The sequence below is a fragment of the Cibotium barometz genome, chromosome 33 (assembly GCF_041138505.1).
Source record: "Cibotium barometz isolate CiBa-2024 chromosome 33, ASM4113850v1, whole genome shotgun sequence".
In the NCBI taxonomy this organism is placed as follows: domain Eukaryota; kingdom Viridiplantae; phylum Streptophyta; class Polypodiopsida; order Cyatheales; family Cibotiaceae; genus Cibotium; species Cibotium barometz.
In genome coordinates, this window is record NC_141078.1 from 3,968,595 (window position 1) to 3,995,000 (window position 26,406).

The following is a 26,406-nucleotide window of genomic DNA, read 5'->3' on the forward strand; positions in this document are numbered from 1 at the left end:
AGTGGACACAATATGGGAATTTTCACTTGGGAGGATTGAAAATGGACCTTCCCATACTCAAATTAAGCCAAATGTTTTTTTATAAATTCATGGCAACAAGTATATTGATCCCTAGAGTCTTTAGATTGAAAGATTCAACATTTGATTTTCTAGAATTAAATTATAATTGATTTAATGGGCCTCTAGCAATCATAATAAATTTTTCAAAGTAAATCTATAAAAATCCAACCGTTAGATTTGAAATTATACCTTAGACCCACATTTTGCTAATCTTCTTCAATCTCATCACTAAATCCATACAAATTGAGAATTTTAAATGGTAGATGTGGTGGGAGGACAAAATAGTATGTTTATAACAATTATAATGCCTTTTAAATAATATAGAATATAGTATAACATATCAAAAATTACTCAATAAATCAAGTTAAGCTCTATGTTATTTGAATTTGTGATATACAAAGTGAAAACATCATATGAGTAATAATTTAAAAGTTATAGGCAGTTTACTCACAATCAGTGTACCTGTCCAAACCTCCGACAGGGTCTGTATACAATTTTGGTTCCCAAAAAAAGGGGATTTGCAATTATTGGATATTTGATCAGATTATAGTTTTAGGTGCCCAAATTTACATATGATGTTTCATTAAAAGACCTTGAAGTGAAACTCCTTAGCGAACTAGGAGAGATTGGCTATTCTTCTGAAAAAATTCATGTTTTCAGGCTAAACCCAAGGGTGCCCACTAAACGAAACTAGATAACCTCATCTTGCAAACCACCCAATCTTGACATTTCTTTCTAGGCACCCATATGTAATTTTATAAAGAATGAGTGTACCAAGGGCTTGATTGTGTTAGAGAAGGATGGGACTGTGACCATCTGCATTGTCAAATGGTCGTGAAGACCTAGGCATATTCTGTGATTGCTATCGATAATACACTGAAGTCATACATGCATTGGGACATATACAAGCCGAATAGTGGCCTTGTTATGTGTCATGCCCTGCATCAAGTCATGATGTACCTTCAAGAGCATGTTGGCCTACTACATAAAGGATATGCACAAATTACATTTCAAGGTTTTGTACACAATGTTTCTATCGATGAAATAAATCGAGGTAGGATTGTCTATGCACAGTACGGTCAGGGCAATCACAAGAATTAAGTTTGATTGACCTCTCTGAACATCTTTGAGAGGGCATTTGTTTTCATGGCGAACTGCATTCCAAACAGAATGTTGGAACCCTTGAAGTGAATCTCCTCAAGATGACAGGCAACAGTAAGTTCTTCCCCTTTGCCTCTTGGGGTGTTCCCCGCACAAGAAATGACATGAGCTTAGCCAAGGCTAGAGCCATGTGGAAGTACATGAAGGATCCTGCTAGTGCTGATTTGTCCAATGTGCACAAGGTTTTCTTCCAGGATAATTATATTGAAGAAGAGCATGCACATTACTTCTTGCATGGATCACATCACAGCGACGTGCAAGTGTTAATTCCACTTTGGATTAACAAAGATGCTCCTCCATTTGAGGACATAAATAAGTGTGATGTAAAGGCACTATAAAAGTTGTACATTATGAGATACTGGCCACCCAAGGCCTTAGTTAGTAAGTTTTGGGTGCCCAAGTGTGCATAAGGGCCAGTTGTATAAAAGGCAATTTCTCATAATGAAAAAACACAATCCCCCTTTGTGCTATGAGAGATCTTGCTTTGTCTTTGTTAGCAGGGGAATTGACCACTTATTCCCCCGAGCAACCTACTGAGAGTCTCTAGTTATGCGTGCAGCATACACCAGGCGGATACAAACCCAACACAAACAAACAAAACACACAGGCCATTGAAACTACTTGACTGATCGCCTAATGAACGGTACAAAGACACGATGACTTAACAGATATTCTTACCAAACATAACATATGAACGAAATTGAATATACATAGACACAAACATGGAGATGCATATATAGGAAGAGAAAACAAAAAGAGCATCCTTGCTTTATTTCCAAGAGAAAATATGATACAATGGGCAGCCAGCCTTGCAAAGCTCTAGGTCCATCCTTTTATATTGCTTTCTTGTAATATCCATCGGTACTATGATTCCCTGGTGATGAGTTGCGTCCACTACTGGGTGTTAAGGAAGCGTTGTTCTTGTAATAAAGTACGAGTTCTAGCTAACATTTGGCTAGCCCCTAACAATTGGTGGTGCTGACATGCGGCTCTGTGGTAGGGCGATTTCCCGGCTGCTACTGTTGTTGTGGCTCTAGCCCACGGCACATGCTAGCCAATGGCCCCAACACTTGGCACCCCTGGTGGGTCGGATTCCCAATGCGATGACTTGAACCCAAAAAATTGCAGCCTTCTGGAATGTTAGATGCTCCTTAGCATTTTCATTGTTGATGATGGCACTAACCTAGAGATGGGCATCATGTTAGATTCTCCTTAGCCTCTGTGTGAGTTCCAATCATGGCTTAGAAGAGGCTTTACTGATGACCTCTGGCTTAGCCATTTTAGTGCCCAGATCTCTTAACCCGTTGGTAAGAACATCTAGGCCGTTGATGAAATGCCGAAGAACACAGCCAGAAGGCATAAGATAAAGCATGCCTTCTGCGAGATGAATTTTGGGGATTGGTTTCTGGAAGCAGACTTCAAGAAGAAAAATCCCGGGATAGTACTAGCTTCTTCCAGCGAGCTTGCCTTGAGGTCCTTGATGTGAGCGAGGACCTCGTCCCTATCTTTCTTGTCGTTCTATTGCTGCTCTTTCTAGGGCATCATCATGGTGATTAGCTGATCTTGCAGTAGCTGGTCATAGTTCTTCTGGAGAACTGTGGCATAATCCTTTAGTAGAGCCAAAAGTTGTAGATTTTCCATGTCATCAATTACCTCCAGGTTTGGTTCGCGGCCGCAGGTCCTGGATAGGTCACTTGGAAGCAACCAAAATTGACCTTGATGTTGTAGGCATTGTCGTCCAATCCCCCCAAGTTCCCACATGCAACATACCACCCATTTGTCCATCCTGCCCTAGAACCCCCTAACAGCAGGGCATCCCCAAAAGGCATGTTTGCCATCTTCAACTGATGTTCTACATCTATGAGAAATTCCAAATGTGATGTTCCTCCGTAGGAGTTTGTATCCAATAGGAAGGGCCCACATACAGAACCTCCACAAAAAAGTGAGAGCCTTGACAGGAACATCCATCTCCCATATCAGTCTCCATCTCTTTATCCAAGTATTATGGCTCCAACTTACTTTATAGATTTTGTTGCATTATAGCACATTATAGTTATTGGTTGATGCCTCTGGATCTAGATGTAACATACTTTCTAGATTTTGTTGCATTATAGCACATTATAGCCTAACTAAGGAGGATAGCTTTGACATGGGGATATGGAGGTGTGAGGTTATTAAGAAGGGGCATATTATCAGACATTTGGGGGTGCCTTTTGGAGTTAGAGTGACAAGCAAGGATGTAACTAGCTGGGCAATTGAAAGGTTCCTTCACAAGATAAAGAAATGGGAAGGGATCAGAGTATGTTACATCTAGATCCAGAGGCATCAACCAATAACTAAACTATTACAAGGCATTCCTTAAATTCTCATTATCAACCTCCTTAAACACTGCTTTTGATCCTTCAACTTCAACCCAGTCAGTAGCTCTCTTTCCCAAGCTTCCTCCAAGGCCACTATCAAGGGGTGAGAAGCAATGGCAAAGACCAAAGGGGGAGAAGAACATAACTACCTAACAGATCTTTTAACTTCAAATCCCCCCACTCATCTTCCATTTAGCAATAGCTTAGAATGACCTCCAGCGCAGAAAGAGTGTGAATACAAGTTGCCATCCTGCTTCCAAAATCCAATTTTTCCATAACCCTTGCTACAAAGGACCAGTGAACCTTGTCAAAAGCTTTCTCCAAATCTAGATGAAAGATTACACATTTCTAACTAGTTCTCTAAGCCACTTCCTTACCTGGCATGGCAAAAAATATGTTGTCATATATGGATCTTCCTTTAATAAACCTTATGATACAAATTCACAAACCAACTTATTGAATGTGGACTCAACATAACATAACACAAACATACATGTGATATGCATAAAAATATTTAAACTTTAGGGCCAACAACTCTATGTCCCTTTACAAATCTAATTGCATTAGTTTCTTAACCATGCAAAAACTCATTTACGATGCAAGTAAGGGTACTACACTAAGACATGTAGACTATGACTCAAATAGATTGCTTGGACATAAATCAAAGACTTGAGAAGCAAGTCCTCAATTGAACTCTCCAATAGTTCAAACTTTGTCAACACAATACATAAAAAGTGTAGAGGAAAATTTCTTGTCTATAACTTTCCAGTGCTATGTCAATAGTGCACCCTTATCTCCATAAAAAAACATTAACTATTAATTATCACTAGCATGTCACTAGTAATCAACAAACTTAACTGGTGTTCTTACACCCACTAGTCAACTGTATTGAAACATGTGACCAATCCTTCATACACTTGATGCAAGCATGCAAAACATATCTATGCTTCTAATCGCATGTTAAAAGCACATAATATTAAACTTCAATCTCGTGGATGACCCATATATGCATGCTCATATAGACGCTCACTTACAAAAACCCAAATGTCTACACGAGGCTAATACCAGAGTAACTAGAGTAAGAAGCTCAAATAATCGAGTGTGAAACACACTAGACCCATACATCCCAAGCCCATCATACTCAAACACATACTTCACGAGTGTAAAATACGTGCAAGACCTTCTGCACGTTATGGTTCTTGGTGATGTACAAAACTTGAAAATAGTAATATGACACAAGTCATATGAATAAATTCATTTTATGGCCCCATACGCAAGAATTTGCAAACAAAAATGAGCACCAACCTTTACTTCATGCTCTCAATGAAGACTTTGATGAAAAAAGATTCTTCCCGTGGCCACAAACATATAGCATAAAGTGCTTCCCGCTTAGACTGAAATCTCGATTGCTCAAAGTGTACAGAATACCAACTTCTCCAACTTAGACACAGCCAGTTTACGACACCAAAGCAATGTCCACCACCTTCATATAGGATAGGTTGGTTGGCTCCATGATCATCGTCGAACATCCGCCTGGAGCTTCTAAATGTCGTCATCATCCTTTGTTGGAACTAATCTGTTGTTGTTGACAACACTTATCACTGACACACTAGTTAGAGTGCTCAGCTCTCCTACCACCTGCCACTACACACAGCGTCGGCCTTATATGCATGCCATACTCAGTGATCTCCACGAGTAGCATGGCTAGCCACAACTGAGACGAAACAACACCACCTATTATGCGCTCACTCTCACACCCGCCCGCCTTGTGTCGCTGCATGGCCAAATAGGGCTCTACCTCTACCACTCCCAAAATGCTTAGCTGTGTCATGACAAGAGCCACACCATCCCTTCGTTCGCTATGTTGCTTGCTTTTGTTAACGCGATGCTGCTCTTGCCTTGCTTTGACGGCTGGCTCAGAAACTAAGGCTTCTTCCTCTCGCTGATGGTGGTATTGCGAGCGTATCCACCAGCAACTAAACGTTCCCATACCAGCAAACAACGGCACTGCACTAAAATGAGAGATTGGAATTGGTGCTCTGGATGGTCTACACGTGGCCATTGTTTGCCTCCTGGACAGAAGTTGCAAGTGGCCTACTACGGCGTTGACCTCCTGTAGTAATTAGGTGATCGTTGGATGGTTTTCTATGGACTGCGTTGAAGGCAGCATAGACGATGGCAATTGTGGTCTCTTCAATATTGCTAACCCGAGTCTGTTATTGAGAACTGAAAACTCTAAAGAAGGATTGGCTCCTTCCGTCCTCGCAATAGCATCCTTTTTTTCTTCCTCTACTAGCAGCACAACAACGATACGAGGGAGTTCCCGAGTGATGTATGGGATTCCATCCCATTACTGCACGTGTAGGCATACAAGCGGAGAGCATGGGCTAGGTTCCTCTCCTTTCTGTACGTCCGCAAAATGCAAGCAAAGTCCTCAACCACAGACTGAAGGGACTATGGCGTCCCTTATTCCAAAGAATGCAGTGCCACATCTGAGCTAAGCATCTCCCAAACAATACCATAATTGCTCTATGGCTATTCAAGCTTTCAATCAAAATAATATAGCAAAAAGATGAAGAAGAGCACCTTATTGTCATACTAAAAAGAGAAAAATATAACTTATCCATTTGTTGTGTTCATCATCACGAGAAGCATGAAGAGTCCCTTGAGATTAAACTCTAGCTCTGATACCAATGTAATTCTCCTTGCATCATAAGCTTGAAAACTTGTGAGACTATAACCTTGATTCTCCACCCAACCATATCCCAAATAGTCCCTTACCTCATGGGTTGTATAGGCCTAGATGGTGCATGACCTTCCAACTTCATCCCTTTGATCTTTCATTGGCTAGACATTGCCTTTTCCTTGTCCAATACCTCTTTAACTATACATCTGTCCCTTGGGCTTCCATTGTGCAGCACCATCTACTTCCCTAAAGTTTTACTTTAACTTTAATGTTTATTAACCATTGCTTAGGTATTTCGTATTTGAAATCCCCTGAACCTTCTTTATATGCAAGCTTTTACATATAAATAATCTTTCTTAGTATTACCTTTTAATGTTACCTTTCAGTCTCATAACACTTTTGTTAGTACCTTGTAAATCACAATAAGCAGGGTGATAGGTCTCCAATGGTTGAAGCTGAGAGACAGGCAGGTTGTTTAGGAATTAGCTTCACAATACCTTCCTTCAAATCATTATCTAGCCTTCCAATGGAAAAATACTTCTTACATGTGGATCACACCAAGTCCTTGAGAGAGGGCTAAAAGGCAACAAAAAACTCCACTAACAGCCCATCCCACCCAGGGGACTTCTCCTTCCCAAGCTTTTGTAGAGCCTCCCAACATTCTTCCTTTTCCACATCCTTTCCAACCACCTAGCACTATTTCTAAAAAAGGCCTTATCTCTTCTTGAAGATGAGCCAAAATATTGAAGGCTAAAATAAGTATGTAGGTTAAAATCCCCAAGCCCCCAATTCCCAACCATCAACAAGACCCATCTTACCTCTAAGGCTTTCCCACTTCTTTCTCTCTTGGTCCCCCAAAAGGTTGAGTTCTTCTTCTTTTCCTTTAATCCCTTAACATTCCAGGTGCACTCCTTCACTTCACATTTTCTGTTTATTCTAGAGTAGTGGCCCGGAACCATCTCCACTTCAGCCTCCTTTTCCCCATTGGATCCTTCCTTTTTCCCCTCGACTCCTTGTTGGATATCCCTCTATGCTATTTCAAATCACCACTTGAATCTCCCCATGGAAGAAGTTTCACTATCATCACCTCCTAACGGACTAAATGGATTAGAAAAAAGAGAGGGACTCCATCCATCCAAGGTTTTGATTTGATTTTTTCCAGCCTCCCCTTTAACTTCCCTAAGACTACTTCCCCCTTTAGCTCTATCTCTTACTTTAGTCCACCCCTGTTCCTCATACCCCCGTCCCTCCGAAACCAACTTCTCCTTCCCCTTTTCTTCTTTATCATTCGATTTTTTGTTGATCCCTGTGCGCTCTTGCCGCACGTGTCGAAGCTGGGGACTTGCCAGGCACCGTATGCGAGCCACGAATGGCTGCAAGCACACAACCAGAAACTAGCAAGCTCAAATAGGGAGCAAAGGTGTGTCACTCACCGCTCAGACCGCCGTCATGAAGGATTCTCGCGCCGCCGTGAAGGAGCTGCCGCCGCCGTGCCGCCACACAGTGCTGGATCGCTATCTCTCTCTCTCTCTCTCTCTCTCTCTCTCTCTCACACACACACACACACACACACACACACACACGCAGGAGAAGGGGATGGAGAAGATAAGGCAAGAGCACTCCTTGTATTCAACACATTGAGAATGAGAGTTTTTAGGGTTACATTTGACTCTTATATGTGACCTAGCCATTCACACATGGGTATCCACACATGGCCGGCCGATCCTAACCCTTATCCTGATGACATTCAAGGTGCGCCTCTCATCGGCGATCACCCAATCCCTTTATCCTTTACATGTGGTGCTGCCGACAAGCCCGGCCCATGACTTAGTATACTTAAATTAATTATATGACGTAAAAAGTAATACGTCTTAATGTCCGTCACATAGGTTAACATGCCCCCTTCCTGATGTAGATTCCGTCCTCGAAAGCTATGATATGGTAAGGTTGACAGGGTTTGTTTGGTAGACTGTATCTGCAAAACAAGGAAGAAGAGTGAAAGTATGCTGGAATTCAAAAGATATAGAGTGTAATGAAATCAAGCATGTTAGACCACAATGGAAGTTTGCCATGAGAACTTAGTTTAAGGGGTCACATGAATGAGCTAGCGTAGAAAATTAACAGGAGTTTAAAACTATTGAAGGTAATTCAAGAGTTAGCAAGGTGTCAAAGGTTATCAAGGTCTATAACTGGCCTAAGTCAAGGTTAATTACCAAGCTTAATAAATAAATAGATGACCACAATGTGTCTACTCTAAGAACAAGCTAATCCCAAGAGCCTAGGGACACAAGAAACATCAAAGTCATAGGAGCCTTTTGCCTTTATTTCTTTTATGCACGTGATAATTTTTATACACAATGGCGACCTCCCTAAGGCAAAACTAGCATCGATCCTGGTGCCATGTTTAATACAAGGCACTCTCCAGGAATCTATTAGCTCACCTTAGGCAAGGCTACCCCCTACCAACCCAGGGCATCGGTCTGGAGTAGAATACTCCTCGCCTACCAAGTGTCAGGAGGGCGATAGGCCGACATTAAAGCACATAATAGACTTACATTGCCATTTTTTGTAGACTTTTCTTTTCTTTTTATTTATCTCGTTGGATTTTCGCTCTCCTGAACTATAATGTGTTCTTACATCCTTTCAACAAAGGGGTAAAAGTTATGTCAGAGGTCAGCACACACAGCCAGGTTGTTCAAACATTAAGATGGTTTTCACCCTAGACCTAAGACAACCATATTCCAAGGTGAACTAAAGACTTCATGCATTCCCAAGAATTTCTTAAATAAGGTTAAACTCATTAATGATTTACACTAACACGTTACGCAACTTCAAAAACTAAGTAGTGCGTTGACAAATTCCATGTGGTCATGCATTATAGTTCATGCAATTAATTGAACACTAAAAATTAAAGAGAGGGGGCATGGAAGAATTACACCTGTAAATTGGAGATCTCCTTGATTCGATGAGAAAGCCCGCAATTTGATGCAGATATTTATGTATGAACATTGCGGCAATCTCAGCCTTCAGGACTTGAAAGCGAACCCATCTCAAAATTTTCAACCTGTACAATTAACTAACAAACACTATACCTTAAGAGGCACATCAGTGGGAAAAAATAAGAACTCGCTTAAGCACACAAAACTAGAAACAAATTGAAAACATTAACCTACCTACCAATCACCACACTAATACTGAGAGGATCAAGGTAAGAGGATGTTGTAGAGTTCTTGCTCTAGCCCTAAGGCTAAGCCTCTATCCGCATCATCCAAATAAATAAAGTTCGGTAGTGCCATGAGTTTCATCCGTCCATTCATCGTCAGATATATCTTCTTTGTTTTCCCATCCACATAAACTCATAAGAATGTAACTATGCGAGGATAGTCATCCTGTGGAAAAGGAAAGTCTTGGGCTATCGAGGATACGTCCTCTACGGAGTAGGGGTCAGTCGTGGTCAATAGGCGAATTAGCCATTCTAATTCCTCAACATTTCTCTCTCTAGCTAGTACATCTATATGATCATTGATTGGATGAAGCAGCAATGTCAAAATCTCCTCAGAAAAACGGTGCTTGATAAATCGTCGATTTTTGTAGCAGCCCGCGGCGGGCGGTGGTTTGCACTTATGTCTTGACTGGCTGGAGCTCCTATGAGTTGGCTAGCTAGGGTTAAAAGGGTTTGGCCTAATGATGAGTGTGCAGAAGCTAGAGCTCCTCCACCAACTGGGGGTACAGAGGCTAGTTGAAAACTAATTAAAATTTTGATTAATTTTTAATTATCTACTAATCCTAATTAATTAGATAATGGGCTCATAAACCTAATGGATTCTAGGCATGGCTCTGATACCATGTTAAAATTAGAGCAATGCTATGGTAGATCAAATACTAGAATCAACATCATTAATAAAGTGATTAGTAAATAATTAAGACTTAATTAGTGATTAATTAGCAAATAGCTTAATGTAGGCATGGATAATCAAAACCTCGAAAATTCTCACTAATTAAGGTGTAGAGTAATTAGCAAATAGCTTAATGTAGGCATGGATAATCAAAACCCAGCAAATTCTCATTAGGCCAATGCCTCAATTTATAGAGTTTACATTCAAGCATCAAATCCCACTGATTTCTCCTTGATTCACTCCACCTCTCCCAGAATATCTCCACCTCTTTTGCTTGATTCTCTCCACCTCTTCACTTTTCCCAGAATATCTCCCATAATCTCCACACTTCCTAAATCTTCTCATGCTACCCTTTATTCTCTCCCAGTAGATTCTTCTCACCTTTTCACAGGTTCTTTCATATTTACACATTCTCTTTTACAGCCTCTAACCAAGGGCTTGTTCTCGCACACACCCTATTCACTTGTATATTTCAACAATCCTCTCGGGCACAACGCCTAAGAACATCATCCTTTCCTCTTTTATAAAGAGTCCCGGCCCAGGCAATAGGGTTCGCATTCCTTGATCAGCTTTCGAGCTAGATCTTTACGAAGCTCCTTGGGTGGGAAGCCATTAACCAAAAAGTTAACAATCTTCTCACTCCATTCAAGCATTATCTCCACCATGAACAAGGAAGTGTCAGGTAAGTCATCATCAACTCCCGTAGGAGCTTCACCATTAGGTATGCGAGACAAATGATCAGCCATGACCTATTTTTTGCCAGGTCTCACAACAAAAGTGAAATCAAACTCAAGAAGAATCAATAACCATCGTATGATTCTTCCTGTGGAGCATGGTTTGTTTACCAGATACAACAATGCTTGATGATCCACATAGAAAACAAACTTGGTGGCAAGAAGGTAATAACGAAATTTCTTTACTGCATATATCATTGCTAACCCTTCTCGCTCTGTAGTGGTGTAGTTCATTTCAGCATCGTTCAACTAGCGAGACTGGCAAAGCTAATGGGGTAGTCTAGTTTATGTTCTCTAGGTTGAGTTAGTACACACCCACCAATAGCAAAGTTTGATGCATCAATATGCACATGGAAGATTAAATCCCAGTTAGGCATTCGCAAAATCGGAGCACTCGCCAAGGCCTTCTTTAATAGCTCATATGCACGGTCACAATCTTCGGTCCAACTAAACTCGATGAGAAGCTTGTACAATGGTCAAGCTATCTCAGCGAAGAATAAAATAAACCTTCGATAATAACCAACATGGCCCATAAAGCGTTGAACTCCCTTATAGTTGGTGGGTGGGGGCAATTCCACAATGACCTTGATTTTACTTTCGTCGGTGGAAATCCCATTTTTGGACACTATATGCCCTAGAATAACTCCGTGTTTAACCCAGAATTGGCATTTGAAAGGATTCAATGAGATGCGATATAATCTACACCTTTCAAATATTTTTCGTAAACACATCAAGTGCTCGTCCCAAGAGGAATGAACACAAAGATAATCTAAGAAAGCTTCACAAAAGTCCCTTAGATATTCCTTAAAGGCTGTGTTTATCAATCGTTGGAATGTTGCAGGTGCATTGGTTAAGCTGAAGGCCATGACGCGAAAGGCAAACACTCCAAACTCTGTTATAAAAGTTGTTTTAGCTTGGTCCTCTACTGCAATTGTAATCTGATTATAACCAGAGTACCCATCTAAAAAGCTATAAGCCTCCTTACCTGCAACTCTTTCAAGCACATATTCAGAATATGGCAAGGGGTAATGATCTCTTCTCATGGCTGCATTAACCTTTTTGAGATCAACACACACTCTGAGTTTCCCATTCTTCTTTGGTACAATGACTATCGCGGAGAAACCCATTCTGAGTGCTCAATAGGGTATATGAATCCACATTTTATTAGCTTTTCAATTTCCTCTTGTATAATCTTTGCATACTTAGGATTCATTGGGTAGGGATGTTGCTGGACTGGTTTAGTAGTGCTAATCATTGGAATTGTGTGTTGCACCACAGAGGGTGGAACACCCTTCATATCATGGTATGTCCAAGCAAATATGTCCTTGAATTCTTTAATAAGTCTCTTAAGTGTAGCTTCCTCCGTCTTGTTGAGGTCTTGAGCAATAAAAATTGGGTTAGACTCCTCACCTAGATCTGTTAGTTCTATCTCCTTAACTACCGCCATGCCATCTTAGACACCGCTACTCCCATTGGTAGGCGTTCGTTGGGCTTTTGTGTAGACGGCTTTACGTTCCCCTGTGGGTAAATGATTTGAAATGCTCGGGTGCGAGGTGTAAGTCTACCGGTTCTTGTTGTGCCAGGCTTTTTTCTTTTAATTCCGCATCCTTTTGTTGCTGAGCTAACTCTCGATTTTGATGCCTTCTCGCAGTACGACTTAGTTTTGGCTTCTCTTCGATTTCTAATTGGGCGATGTCATGAAGTTGCGGAATACACCACATGACACTTTGGAGGTATTGTCCCCAATTATCCGCTAACTTCCGATGAGCGTCAATAGCTCCTACATAACTAAGCCATTCTACAGTGGATCTCTCTTTGTTTATTGTAGTTCATACATTAGCTCGATAGCATTGTCGCTTATGTCTCATTTTCTTCTTACCAAGTTTTTTATTTTTGTTTCTATCAGGTTTGTTCGGACTCACTTGATCGATCTTCACTTGTGTCCTCCTCACTCTCAGATGAACTGCAAGAGGTCACTGTCCTGGCCTTGAGCACGTTGCTTCCACACTTGGGTGAATATTTGATTCATACCCCCTATCAGGCTCAGAGTCAGTTTCTTCTTGAGATTTAGACTCAGAGTCGCATTGGTCAGAGTATTCGCTCTACTGTCAGTGTCAAGGGAGTTTGCTACTTTCTTGCCATCAGGAGTTAAGTGCATAACACCTATCATGTTTACAGGCACTAATGGTGGCATATCTTACCCCTCAGGCATTATCCAACTTGCGCCTCTATTTCCCATGTGTCTATGGTTGCTGCTAGGTGTACCCAATCCACGTTATCCGACTCAGTCATACCCGGTAGGACATCCATATAAGGAGAATCTTTCCCATCATCAGTCTCTTTTTTACATGTATAGCAATACTTTAATGGGGTCGAGTGAATAATAGTATCCGATCGATTATCGATGATAACCTTGCTTCCTAAAGGATGCGCGCGACCATTCTCAAGATCAACTCGAATGACAGAGTCCTGGAATTGTAAGTAGACATGGTTTTTCGAGCAGTCATGCACCATTTGTGCTTCCCTCATGAAGGGGCATCCTAAGATCATTTGATATGACATAGGATGCTTAGAGAAATCCATTACAATGAAAGTATGTCTTACCTTGTATCCCAGAACCTTGATCTTAAGGTCCCTTAGCATTCCAATAGGTTTAGCTATAGTTCCGTTTGCCATCTTAACCACTATGTTTGTGACTTCAAGGTGAGGTCGTCCCATAGATTCCCAACAGTTTTTAGTCACATTAGGGAAAAAGGGAGCTCATTTTGGGGCCCTGTAAGAAATTCACTGTTTTTTGATTTATTTCTCTCCTAAAAGACCTCAAAAATAATAAAATATGGAAACATGGCTCAAAACTGTCAGTAAGGACTACCGAACTGTTAGTTCAGAAAGGAATAAGATAATCTTTTGTCTAACTAACACGATTTTGCATTAAATATCTCCTTAGATTTTTTTTTGTTTTTCGAAGATTCCGCATCTCTTTTGAAGACGTGTGCAGGCCTCTCATAAAGAATCCATCACTGAACTTAATGATTGCGTGGATACCACCACACTTCCATGATTCATGTTACAAAAAGACTATGAGATTGACAAGCAAACTTTGTAACCTCTGAAGCACAAAAAATGGCCGATACTAGTGAGTCACAATCTCAGAAGAAGCGATTACACCATCTTCACATCAACTTAGAAGAACAATATGCTCCAGCACAAAAAAGACGAAAGGATACGGTGCTGAATACTCAACAACGGGAAAATATGAGAAGAGAAGGGCTTCAACATATTGACTTATGGTGCGATGGAAGCATATATCCAAAATGTCTAGTAAAAAACTCTACACCTCCATTTGTTAATCCAACCACACTACTGAGGTTTGCGGGGGCGATGGACAAAATGGACTTCTTGGTTATATTTCAGCACAGTCTGCATTTGCAGAAACATATAAAACGATGTACCTACAAGAAAAGGGGGCCAGGATGCAAGAGATAGCCATTCGTGCAAAATTGGAGCAGCAGTTGTAGAATGAAATTGAGGAGCATTCAAAGAGTAAAAAAGAGTTGACAAGAGCAAGAAGGAAGAGAACCATGCTTGGAGACAGACAACGAAGCAGGAAGATTAAAAACATTGCAAATTTGAAGGCTGGGACTAGTGGATGCAAGCGAAGAATTCAGAAAGCAAGGCTAGTTTGAAATTTTTCATTTTTTATACTCAAAAAGGCTCTCAAATGACTATATCTATTTTGTCTATTAACGCAAAACAAGATTGGAGATGTTGAATAATATAGACATATTGTGTTGTTACTATAGGAAACTATTAGAGCCTGCAAAAGAAAATGTGGATCCCAACCTTCTTCCTGTTAAACAAATGAAAGGATTGCATTCTTGTGGTGTAGCAAAAGGTTTGATTGAAGAAAAAAAATACAAAACAATCAAATGCAATGTTGTAGAGGACTTTATATCCAATAATCAAGTTGATGGTACTACAATCCAAGAGGCTCTTGATGTTAATGGAGTTAGCAGGAAGGGATATAGTTCGATTTTCCATGCGATATCCTCAACTTTGAGAGATCAAAGGATTAAACGAGTTTTACTGCCAAATCCAGCAATCGTGTGGAGGATAAGAGGTCATTTGAATGAAAGTATAGATGAGTTTATTGGGCAATATATCCATATTGAAGAAATATTTCATGGTGGTAAAGGAACCACTGTGTATGACCGTTGGAACAATATATTTGTAGATCTACAACAACTTCAAAGAAGAATGGTCGAGTTTTATGGAATAACATTTGAGGAGTGCAAAGGCATTTTGAAATTTGTTATCAAACTGGTAGGATTACTATTACATTGATGAATGGAGCACTTGATACATCATTGTGACTGAAGCGAGTTCGAAGTATTTTAGTGTGCAGTTGGAGAAACACATATGGTGGTTAGGCTCGTTCCAGGTATGATCATTTTTTGTTTCATACTTGATTTTAGTCATTGTTTTCAAATCTTTTATAGTAAGACTTTTGTTTTCTATAATCACAGGTGATCTTGATCAACTCTTCATGTTCTGTGACAATGTAACATGGACAAAGAGTGATTACAAGAACTTTGAAGAGGCAATTAAACATTTTGGGAAGTCAATGAAAGACGCGTGGACAGCCTACAATATAACTCACTACATGATAAAGTTTTGTCTTCTTCTTTTACTTAAGTGTGATCCTCTTTTTTTTTTATAACTTACTATGCATTCTTATGTCTCTGTGAAAACAGCATATCATCTACAACCACCTTCCCTATTTTGTCAAAAAGTATGGATGCCCAGCAATTTGGTCTACCCAAGGCATGGAGAAGTCTCACTACATGGCATAGACAATGGAGGGATTCGAAGATATTTAGAAACCATAAATGGACAAGTAAACATGAATAGCAGTTTGTAACTTATTGGTGTTATGTCCACATGTTTTCAAACTCAATCAATAGATTTTTATTCTGTGGAACAAGTGACTCTTGGTGTTATGCCTATATGTTTGGAGACTCCATCAAAAGTATTTCTTTTGTGAAACATGTGATCTATATTAACAAGCATCAATACATCCATGAGGTACACACAAAAAATTCAATCAATACTACTTAATTATGCTAGACACACTATTGATCCTTACCAATAAGGTACTAATTGTCAAACGCTTTTAGAAGCTACTGAGTGTGGGAAGAGTACTGAAGTGTCGTACGGTAATGGGATGAATACAAAAGGGTACTAATCATCCGTACGGACAAGAAACTGATGAGGATCAAAGACTTTGTACAAATCAGTTCAACTTCAACATAATATTTGTGCTATATTCTAAATCCTATTACTCCCAGGGCCTGCCAGTCGGAACTCTATTTTTGAACTTGATTGGACTCTTTTTCTTCCTTGTTGGCTTGATGTCGACTGTCTGTTTATCAATGCTTGCCTTTGTTGCTTGTCTGGGAGGGGTATCCTTGTCTTCAGCTATCTCCACGTGTTCTTCTTCTTGGATTGTGTGGCCTGATGCAATCATGGGTGACTCTCGAAACCTTATGAGCTTGTGTTTTCCATAGCCCTCCAGACATTTGGGCACCTTAACACCACATGCTAATGCATGTCTTACACTTCTTATGCTAATGCATAAGAAGTGTAAGACAAAAAGTAAGAGGCCCTAGAGGCCTGCTTATTCACATAATCCCCAAATATATCTATGGCAGACAATCTCTCTATTAAAATGATCTTTTCCTTTTGCCATGGAAGATCATGTCCACCTAAAACCCTAGACAAACATTTAAAGAAGTAAACAATGGCTTCTCCATTGTTGCTCAACTGTCTATGGTAAATCAAGATCTTAGCACTGCCTAGATCATGAATATAATGAGCTAGGTTTGACATTTTGCCAAACCCAGCCGGCCTATTTCCACTTGTTCTCTGGAGAAATGTGTCATCCTCAACTTGTAGCTGCCACATATCAAAAGATTGGAGTGAGACAATAATACACAACTACAAAACATTTAAACACAAGATAAAGTATTTGATTTGAAGTAACAAGATCATACCTTCTCATTTTCATCAGCAACAACAAGATCATACCTTCTCATTTTCATCAGCAACAAGAAGTTCATCTTTCTAAAGATTTATTCCTCTCCCCTCCATTCCAGCCTCTTCTTTAAGCTTTCCCTTGTATAGTGCTGAGAGATTCATAGCTTCCTGTGTAAGGCAGCTTCATCTGGCTCTTGGAACTTTTTAGCCTCTTTGAAACAAATAGTAAGGGCCTCTGCAGGATCAAAAGTTGTTTCCAAAGCCAGTAGTGAATGGTCATCCTCTATGCCAACCTCCTTGTCAAGCCTTGAAGCCTGGGCAATAAGGGAAATGGCATAGTCCTCCCTCAAATTGAACATACACTCTATATCATGGAGGAAAACATAATCTTTACCACCAATCAAGACACCTGGAAGCATGGGCACTGCATAGTTGCTGCTCTGAACATCAAAATCTTCAACTGGCTATGCTGCCCTAAGAGTTTCAGTCCTCAGTTGAACAAGGTCAAGAGCAGCCACTTGCAGCCCCTCATCCTGGAGGTTGATATCTTCTTCCTGCTCTGCCATTTCTGTTGCCACAGGAACATCCTCTTTTTCCTCTGCTATACAGATGTGTCTTCTTCTTCAGCCTCCTGCCCTTGCTCTTCTAGAGAGTGCTGATGGAAGACAATGTACATAAGGAATGCCATGGTTTCCTCAAGCACTCTACACTTTCTGGTGTGCAAGTTACAGCTGAATTTATATTCCTCAGGCAGGCTATCAAATCTTCTATTCACATGGTACCTCAGCCTGTCAATGGAGACAATATAATTTATATGCACAAAAACCTTTTCACCTTCCATAATTCTTCCTGCCTCTGTCAGTTGTTTGAAGGTATCCCAATGGTCTAAAAGAAAATCTCTGTGATGCTCCAGTACAGAGCTCATAGTGAACTCCCTGTTGAAAATACTGTGGTATATGTGGAAGTTCCTCTGAGCCTTGCACTTGTGAAGAAAGTCAAATAGGAGCAAATCTGGAGATTTATCCTCTTTTGGTTCCTTTTGTTTTGAAATGGAAGACTCACCTTTCTGCTCCAGTCTCTTGCTTTTGCCTGAACAAAAATTTATATATCATTAATTCTATATGCTGACATATGCAATCAGGGAATTTATAGGATATCACCAAACAACTCTCTTCATGAGCACACATGAATCACCTGGTGATTGCTGTGGTCTAAGTATAGCAGCAGAAAAGTCCAGCTTTCTCTTGAAAGGAGGGACCTGAGAATCAACTGTTCCAAAGCAAAAACTTTTCTCATCATCAAGGAAGAAATGCCCAGGGCCAAATAAAGCAAAACAATGAGGAAGAAGTGAAAACCAAAAGGGACACAGGAATTTGCAAGAAAATGCGATGCAGGGCCATTTGGAAAATGTTAAGTGTTCTCCTCACATTTTGTTGCAAATTCTCCATTTCTATTGACATCCATCTCCAATCAAATGCTAGGATCGTCTTACAGTGTCCTGGACAGTAGATGATACTAGGAAGAATTCCCCAGGGCCAAAGAGAGCAAAACAATGAGGAAGAAATGAAAACCAAAACTAATACAAGAATTTGTAGGAAAACGCGATATAGGGCCATTTGGAAAATGTTAAGCACTCTCCTCGTATTTTGTTACAAACTTCTAGGTCCTACTGATATCCATCTCCAATCAAATCCTAGGGTGATGTACCAGATTCCTGGGCAGTAAGATTCAAGAATTCTATGGATGGAAGGAATATATATCAAAAAACATTGAAAAGAATATAGATCTCTGACCTTTCTTTTCCTTTTCCATGTTGTTGGAGTTGCACTGATGATTCTTCTGCTCTCTTCGAGACTTGAGCTACAGCCTAGGTAACCTGGAGATCTGGCAGTGGTAGTAGTTTTCAGGCAGGTTGTAGTGTGGATGGAGTGTGTTGGGTAGGAAGTGATCAGAGGGGGAAGGAAAAGGATGATGGGAGGGTGCTGGCAGGGATGAAAGACGGGGAGGGAAGAGTGTTAATGGATCTGATTATGAAATCATGATTGGCACAAGTTTCAAGGCAAAAAGTGCCATTCACACCTGCCAAGTTTCAAACTCCAAAAGATCTGGGTCCCATCCACACGTGTGAAAAAACGACTACATTCCACACGTGTGGTATTTATTAGCTACTTTTTTTGTATTTTGCACTAATCTTTTCCCTCTTGTTTAATCTCTCCTATCTAGGCCCTCCCCTCTCAGGTCTCTTGCCTCTCTACCTCTCTACTCTGTAGCATCAGCATCCTGACCAGCAACACAGGTTCATCCCCAGCACCACACAGGGTACTCATCACCAGCACAGCACACCTACAGATAGCTTCCAGGTCAGTAAGACAGTCTATATCTTTTTCTTCTTGTTTAATAGTATATTAGGATAAGGTACTAAGTGATGTGATTTAGCTTAGATATTATGATGAATATTATATGCATTCCTTAGCTTTTTCCACTGCAACCACAAGCAGGAAGACTTTTGAATTGGGCTTGTTGAGTGAGAGATTGATCACTTTTTGCCTTCTATAGACACAATCCATCTTGCACCAAGTTGCAAACACAGTGAAATGACTGAAGGCATGTTCCAGTATGCTGCCTCATGAATTTGCAAGAAAATGCGAGGAGAAGGCTTTAGGAATTTCAAATAGCCCAAATCGCATTTTGTTGCAAAAATAAAACTATTGCTTCATCCACCCCTTTTATTGTGATTTTGTGTCTTTCTAGGCTATTCAAGGCTGTACACTCCTTGCATAAACTCAATCCATATTGTTTTTAGTTGTAAAGACAGAGAATTCACTGTAGGAATGTAATAGCATGGTACTTCAGGTATTTGCAGGAAAACGCGAGGGGGAGCTGTTAGGAAATTCAAATTGTCAAAATCGCGTTTTGTTGCAAATTTTAAAAGTTGATTCATCCACCCCTGTCATTGCCTTCTTGTATCATTCCATGTTCTCCATGGCTGTAATCTCTTTCCATTGCTTTGTATGCAGCTTTTCAGAGTGATGGCAAGAACCAAGTCAACTGCAAGGAGGGTTGCCAAGGGGCCAGGGCTTGCAGCAGCAGCAGCTGGGGCAGGTATCAAGGAATGTAGTGTGCCTCCCCAAAGGGAAGAGTTGCACATGGCAGGAAGGGGAAGCCAATGAGCCTGCTCTAGCAAAAGTCCAAGAGATTGAAACATAGTGCAGGTGTGCTAAAGGAGATCAGGAAGCAATAGAAAGCTATAGGCTTTGCAATCCCCAAGGCACCTTTTCAGAGACTAGTGAGAGACATATGTGATAGTTGGCACCTTGGTTTCAGGTGGAACAGGACTGCCATTCTTTTCGACTTCAACACTTTGTCCAGAGTGAGATGGAGGTATGACAGCTGGTCCATCATGTGGAATGGCAGGACATAAAAATGAGAGACATATTATTAATTCCACCTACAAGAAAGTTGAAGGTAGATGAGGTTAAGATTGTTGAAGTAACCCACTCAAAGAGTACTGCTTATGAGGAGTCACTCAAGCAGCAAATAAAAGAATCCAAATCTGCCTATAGATGTGGAGACTGTACAGATGGAGCTGCAGATACAGAGAAGGTTGCAGGAGCTGGGCCCTAACATAGTTGTCCATATTGAGGATGAAACTTCAGAGAATAATTTTGACTTGACAAAACCATGCTTGGCAGCATTGGCTCATAAGAATGAGTATTGCTCAGATACTATCATTCTTGCAATGCTCTAGTAAGTGTCTTTTATTTTACATTTGTTTGTAAAATAATCCTTATTGTACCTCCTCCTTTACACCCTATCCTAATTATTGTTTGGTCCAATGTAGCATGATGAGAAGCTGGCTTAACCACGCTGTACAACATACAGTTCATATTATTGATCCTACCATTTCCTTCAAGTTAAGAGATTCAAAGGAAACTCCCATGGATATTTCCAATTGGTTCAAACACTGCGATTTTGATGTGGTCGATATTTTGCTACTTCCATACCATAACAAGTATGTGGGTGACTGCTTCTTTTGGGATTTTTCTTCAAGATTGAGAACTCTTGTAGCCTTTGATTTCTTAATGATTTTTTCCTTATGCAGTGATCATTGGAGCTTTGCTTCTATTGACATCCAGCAGAAGCAATGCTTTTTATTCAACTCTCTTAGAAACACACACAAAGAGCTGAAATTGTAAGTGGTGTGTGTGCTATTTTTAACTTTAAACTTCATTATTTTGATTTAATGCACACTAACTGAATTATATGTATTGCAGTTATATTAGAAGGCTTCTAGATGCATTGGATCAATCTCCTCCTTATGTCAATCTTTTGGATTCAATAGAGCCAATAGATTTAGAGGTAGAAAGTCGTTCCCTCTACTGATGTCTATTTCATGCTATGCCTTTGAACTTATTGAATAATTTTGTTTTGTTCAGATATTAACAGTTTCTAACATATCTTTCCAACTGTCCAGACACCACAACAAGATGATTCAAGTAGCTGCGGCGGCGGCGGCTGGAGAGTGCTGATTAGTTCCAAATATATACTTTCAAGCTATTTTGAGATAGGACAGCCAGAGCTTGTAAGAAAAAATAATTTTCATTTAGCTTCAAAATAATTGATATTGGTACAAAGTGTTCTAAATCATCATATCTCATTGCAGATGAGAGAAGATAGCTTCAGCTCGAACTATGTATATAGTTTCAGAGCTAATACAATTTGGAAGTTTTTGAAGTATGCCTTCCCCAAACCTATTATACCAGCTACTGTCGAGTTGGGTGAGAGCTCTAAAGTCCGAGAAGGTGTCATATAACAAGGACCTGCTCTGCTGATGTTATTGAGGAGAAGATAGAGCAGCAAGCAGAGCAAGCAAATGCTCCAGAGGCAGTAGAGGAGACAATGGAGCAGCACCAAGAGATTGTACACAACAGGATGGAGCAACAGAAAATAGATTCTCCAAAAAAAGATGATACGGTGAGCTTGGACCATGTAGAGCAGCCTCTGGATCAGCCTGTAGATAAATAGAAAATGGTTGTCAAGAATATGTTCTATATATATAATTAAATACTTCTGTACAAAATTTTACTTTATTGAATATAATACCTTTGTTTATGGAGTCTGTGTTATCTCAATTTTCAATGTCTTTGCATTTTATTGAACTCTCTCTTCTTTTGAGCACCTGCAAAAAAGCAATATGAAACAATAGGGTAAAGTAAACTAAGAGCAGTGCTTAATGAGACTAGGATAAGTCAGATGGTGTACCTTCTTATTGTTGTAGATAAATAAAAAGTCCTTTGAAATAGAACCTTCTGTCTCAAACAGAATCTCATTGCGCAATTGAGCTAGGGAGCAACATTGTCTTAATGAGATATTGACTAGCACATCACCATTCTCAACAACATCAATATTAAGAAGTTTATTTTCTGCACCAAAAGAATCTTCATCTTGATCCATTGGGACTAGTTTTGTACCTAGCATTTGACTGCGCTTATAATAAAAAGAAAAAATAAAATTTTGTGATGCAACCATGTACTTTAGTTGCATAGAAGGTTGGACAACCTCACAAAACACTGAACTACATGTCTTCTTATCCCAACCTTTATCCAAAAATTGTGGCATGCATGCCAGACTTGTTGCTTTAACTGTGAACATTGTTTTTGAAACCTTCACTAGAAAGGTATTAAACAAGGCTACAAAAACTGTGAGAGGCATGCATAAAGAAATTTTTATTATCCTTGTGGCAATATTGGGCCTCAGAGCTTTCTGTACTTCTTTGAAAAGCTTGGCCCTATATGCCTATGTAACACTAAAATGTGGGAGAGACCAATCCACTGAATTCCATGCCGGAAGGTCTTTCTTTCTTAACACACCATGTGTGTTAGCATTGTCTAGCAATTGATAAAAATGATCAGTAAAAATATACCCGATTGAGCTAGCTCTGTTGCACATCGACCTTGGTATTGTTGTTCTCCTATCGATCCACGCAGAACATCTATAAATCCTAGAATACAATCGATGTTTTGCCATGTCTCATACGATGAAGGGTATAAATCTGAAATAAAATAACACAAGAATGTCAATAAGCAAAGAAATAAAGCTTTATCTTAAAAATCCATACACCTCATAAAGAACAAAACCACAATAGAAAAATATACACTTAGAAATTCTTTGAGTTTTAAGAGTCCCGAGGGTAGACGAATGACATCGTACTCCGTTACATTGAAAAAAGAAATTGGGTAGAAATATGTGTAGAAGAAGGACATGCAAAATGTGTGGTTTCAAAAAAGAAAAGAAAAGCATTTTGATTTGAAAAACCCTTCTCTGGTTTATCCTTCAAAGAAAAGGACCTTCGGTGTTGCTTCGCGTCCACTCCACAGACCCGCGCCGTATTGTTCACGCTCAGTTGTGTTGCTTCGCGTCCACTCCACAGACCCGCGCCGTATTGTTCACGCTCAGTTGAGTAGCTTATATATTGAGCTTGTAATTAAGGCTGAGATGATCCCGGCAACCGCAGCAACCGATTTCCCGGGGTATAATTTCATCAGCGTTAATTATATGGACGGCATTATGAAGGAAAGGTAATCAAATAGGTTGCTAATCTGTGCTGGGGAAGCTTTAAGTGATTATTAATGTTGCTAAGCTTTAAGCTTTAAGTGATCGAGCTGATATATCTGGTTGATCTGTTTTGTCTTCTGAGCAGAAGGTTGAGAAAATCTTCTGCTCTAAGCCATGAATTCGAAGCTGATCAAGAGGACGACGTGGTCAGGGCCGATGTGGGTGATCCCAACTGGAGGTGGCCTACGCATGAGCGATGGTTCTCAAAACTAGAAGGAGTGTGGAAGACCAGAAATGCACAGAAGCCGGCGGCCAGCAACGAGAAGCTCCCCGATGGTCTCAAGTGTCCCTTTGAGGTGAAGTCCCTCATCAACGAGACAAGTGAGGATGCCCGCGAGGTGTCCGTCAAGCTGCGCTCTCCACACCTCATATCCATGCTCCGCAAATGCTTGCCTCGCAAGATGGACACGCTCTGCTGCGGAGAGCCTAACATCGACGCCAAGGACCTCTTCACCATCTGGCCTTCTCTTCAACAAGAGCTCAAGGCTCTTCCCGACGACGTAGAAGAAGAAGAAGAAGGAGATGGCGCATCCGCCGTTGCCCGCCTTCACCTCCACCACCTCCTCCGCTTCCTGGAGGAAGAGTTCAAGGACCTCTCCATCAAGTATGCGTGGATGAAGCAAGAGGGCCTTGTTTCCTATGATATGCTCTGGGCCTTCCTCACGCCTGGTGTGGAAGTCCGCCGCATCTGCAAGTTCTCTGGCCAAGCCTGCCACGCCGTTGTCCATGCAAAAGGACGGTACGACCACCATGGGAACTGCTTCAGAATCAAGCTCAACGTCATGGACTATAATGTGGAGAGCTACCGCAAGTGCAAAATGCATTATAGCATCCAGGAGTTCGATGGCGAGGTACCTTTCTCTTCTTTGCTGATATCCCCCTGGTCTTTCTTCTCGGCCGAAGAGCGGAAGTACATGGCAGAGCTCCTTCTTCACCGTGGAGAGCTGTTTTACAACTGTGCCATGAAACAGCCCTTCCTCTTCATGCACTTCGAGGGACCGTTTCACTACTACGAGCGGGACAGCTTGCAGCTGAGAAGGAGGAATGCGGATGGTCGGATGATTGTGGATCTGCTCAGCTGCGCCAAGACAAACCCGGATTGGCCCTTGGAGAACGCGCAGCCGCCATCTGAGCTGTTGCGTGATGTAGAGAAGGAGGAGGAGAAAAGGAAGAAGAAGCCTCCCCAGGAGGAGCTCAAGTGGGCGCCTGCCATCGTGTATGGTTTCTCTCTCAGCCTGAAGCAGTGGGGATGTTTCGATGTCGGGGGTTTGCGGGAGATCGCCTTTGATGATCAAGCCTACGAGCAGCTCGTGATGAAGAGCCAGAAGCAGAAAGAGATGCTGCGGGGCATTGTCACCACTCACTTGTCGGAGACTCGTGAGGGCAAGAGTCATGTGGACGTGATCGCAAAGAAGGGAGAGGGCTGCATCGTGCTGTGCTACGGTCCGCCCGGCACCGGCAAGACGCTGACGGCAGAGTCGTTGGCTGAGACGCTGCACCGCCCGCTTTGGGCCATGAGCGCCTTCGAACTGGGCGAGGAGGCGGGCCAGCTAGAGATGCGCCTGCGACAGGTGCTCAGCACGGCGCTGAGATGGCGCGCCGTGGTGCTACTGGACGAAGCGGACACCTACCTCGAGCGGCGGGGGCTCAACGTGGACATCCAGCGCAACCTTATGACGGGCGTGTTCCTGCGGCTGCTGGAGTACTACGCGGGCGTGCTTTTTCTTACTACCAACCGCGTCCGTGCCTTCGACGAGGCCTTCCTGTCGCGCATCTCCCTCTGTATCCGCTACCCCTCGCTCGACGATCAGCAACGCCTGCTCATCTGGCAGACGCTTCTCATGCGGGCCGGCTTGGCCGCATCCATGCCCGTGCCGCCCACTCTGGTTCAATGTGGCCACCCCCTCAACGGCCGCGAGATCCGAAACATCGTAGCGCTAGCCCACACCTGGGCGCACAGCCGTGACCAACAACTCAGCCTGGCTGACGTGCACGATGCGCTCCAATTGGTCGTCAATGGCTCCAAGGAGGTGCTCGAGGACCTCGAGGCCTAGTAGTAGTGGCCAACTTTCAATAAGTGGTTACCTCAATGACCACCACATGTCCATAATAATAATATGAGGCTTTCTACGAAAAAGTGTAACACCTTCATTTCAAAATATTGAAGTGTTTTTTTGGGATCAATAGTAAATATCTATATCTATATCTATACAGGATTAACCACAACCCCACCTCCCTCCACGTGGACAAAGGAGGTGGGACTATTTCAAAATAGTCAAATCTCACATCTTCCAATGCAATTTTCGATTTGAATCTAAGAAGATCTCATCTCACATCTTTCAATGAAATCTTTGTATACATGCTTACATACCTATAGTTACATACACTTATATATATTATGTATGTATGTGTATCTATAGGTATGTAAGCATGTATACATAAATAGTGTGCATGTGCATGTGCATGTGTGTGTGTGTGTATGTGTGAGAGAGAGAGAGAGAGAGAGAGAGAGAGAGATTACATGTAAGATGCATTTATTTGAGAGTGAGCACACCTTACCACTCATCCCTACCATTAAAATTTAATCTAAAATTTAATTAATTAAAATTATATGTGTGTGTAAATCTATTTAAGTGTGTGTGTGTGTGAGAGAGAGAGAGTTTCTATGTGAGAGAGTGTGCGTGAAGAGAGAGTGTGTGTGTGTGTGTGTGCATGAGAGAGAGAGAGAAAGGCTGAGAATTTCTATGTAGGAGATAGTTTGTGTGGGAGGAGATAGTGTGTGTTTTCATTAGTGTATGTGCGGTGTGTACATGTGTGTGTGTGTGTGTGTGTGTGTGTGTGTGTGTGTGTGTGAGAGA

The 26,406-nt window shown here is 41.3% G+C and overlaps 1 protein-coding gene across 3 annotated transcripts in view; it reads left to right on the top strand.

Annotated features, from left to right (window-relative positions):
- LOC147619207 (uncharacterized) overlaps window positions 1-25,732 on the top strand; it is a 49,753-nt gene extending 24,021 nt beyond the window's left edge. Inside the window, exons 2-3 of one of the 3 annotated variants that reach the window (XM_086772828.1) lie at window positions 23,437-23,511; window positions 23,634-25,732. In XM_086772828.1, coding sequence (XP_086628954.1) covers window positions 23,489-23,511; window positions 23,634-25,602 — 1,992 coding nt within the window. In that variant the 5' untranslated portion in view covers window positions 23,437-23,488 and the 3' untranslated portion in view covers window positions 25,603-25,732. Of the gene's footprint in view, window positions 1-23,335; window positions 23,512-23,633 lie in introns of those variants that run through there. The other 2 variants (XM_086772827.1, XM_086772826.1) reach the window with 2 other exon arrangements.
- The last annotated feature ends 674 nt before the right edge of the window (window positions 25,733-26,406 follow it).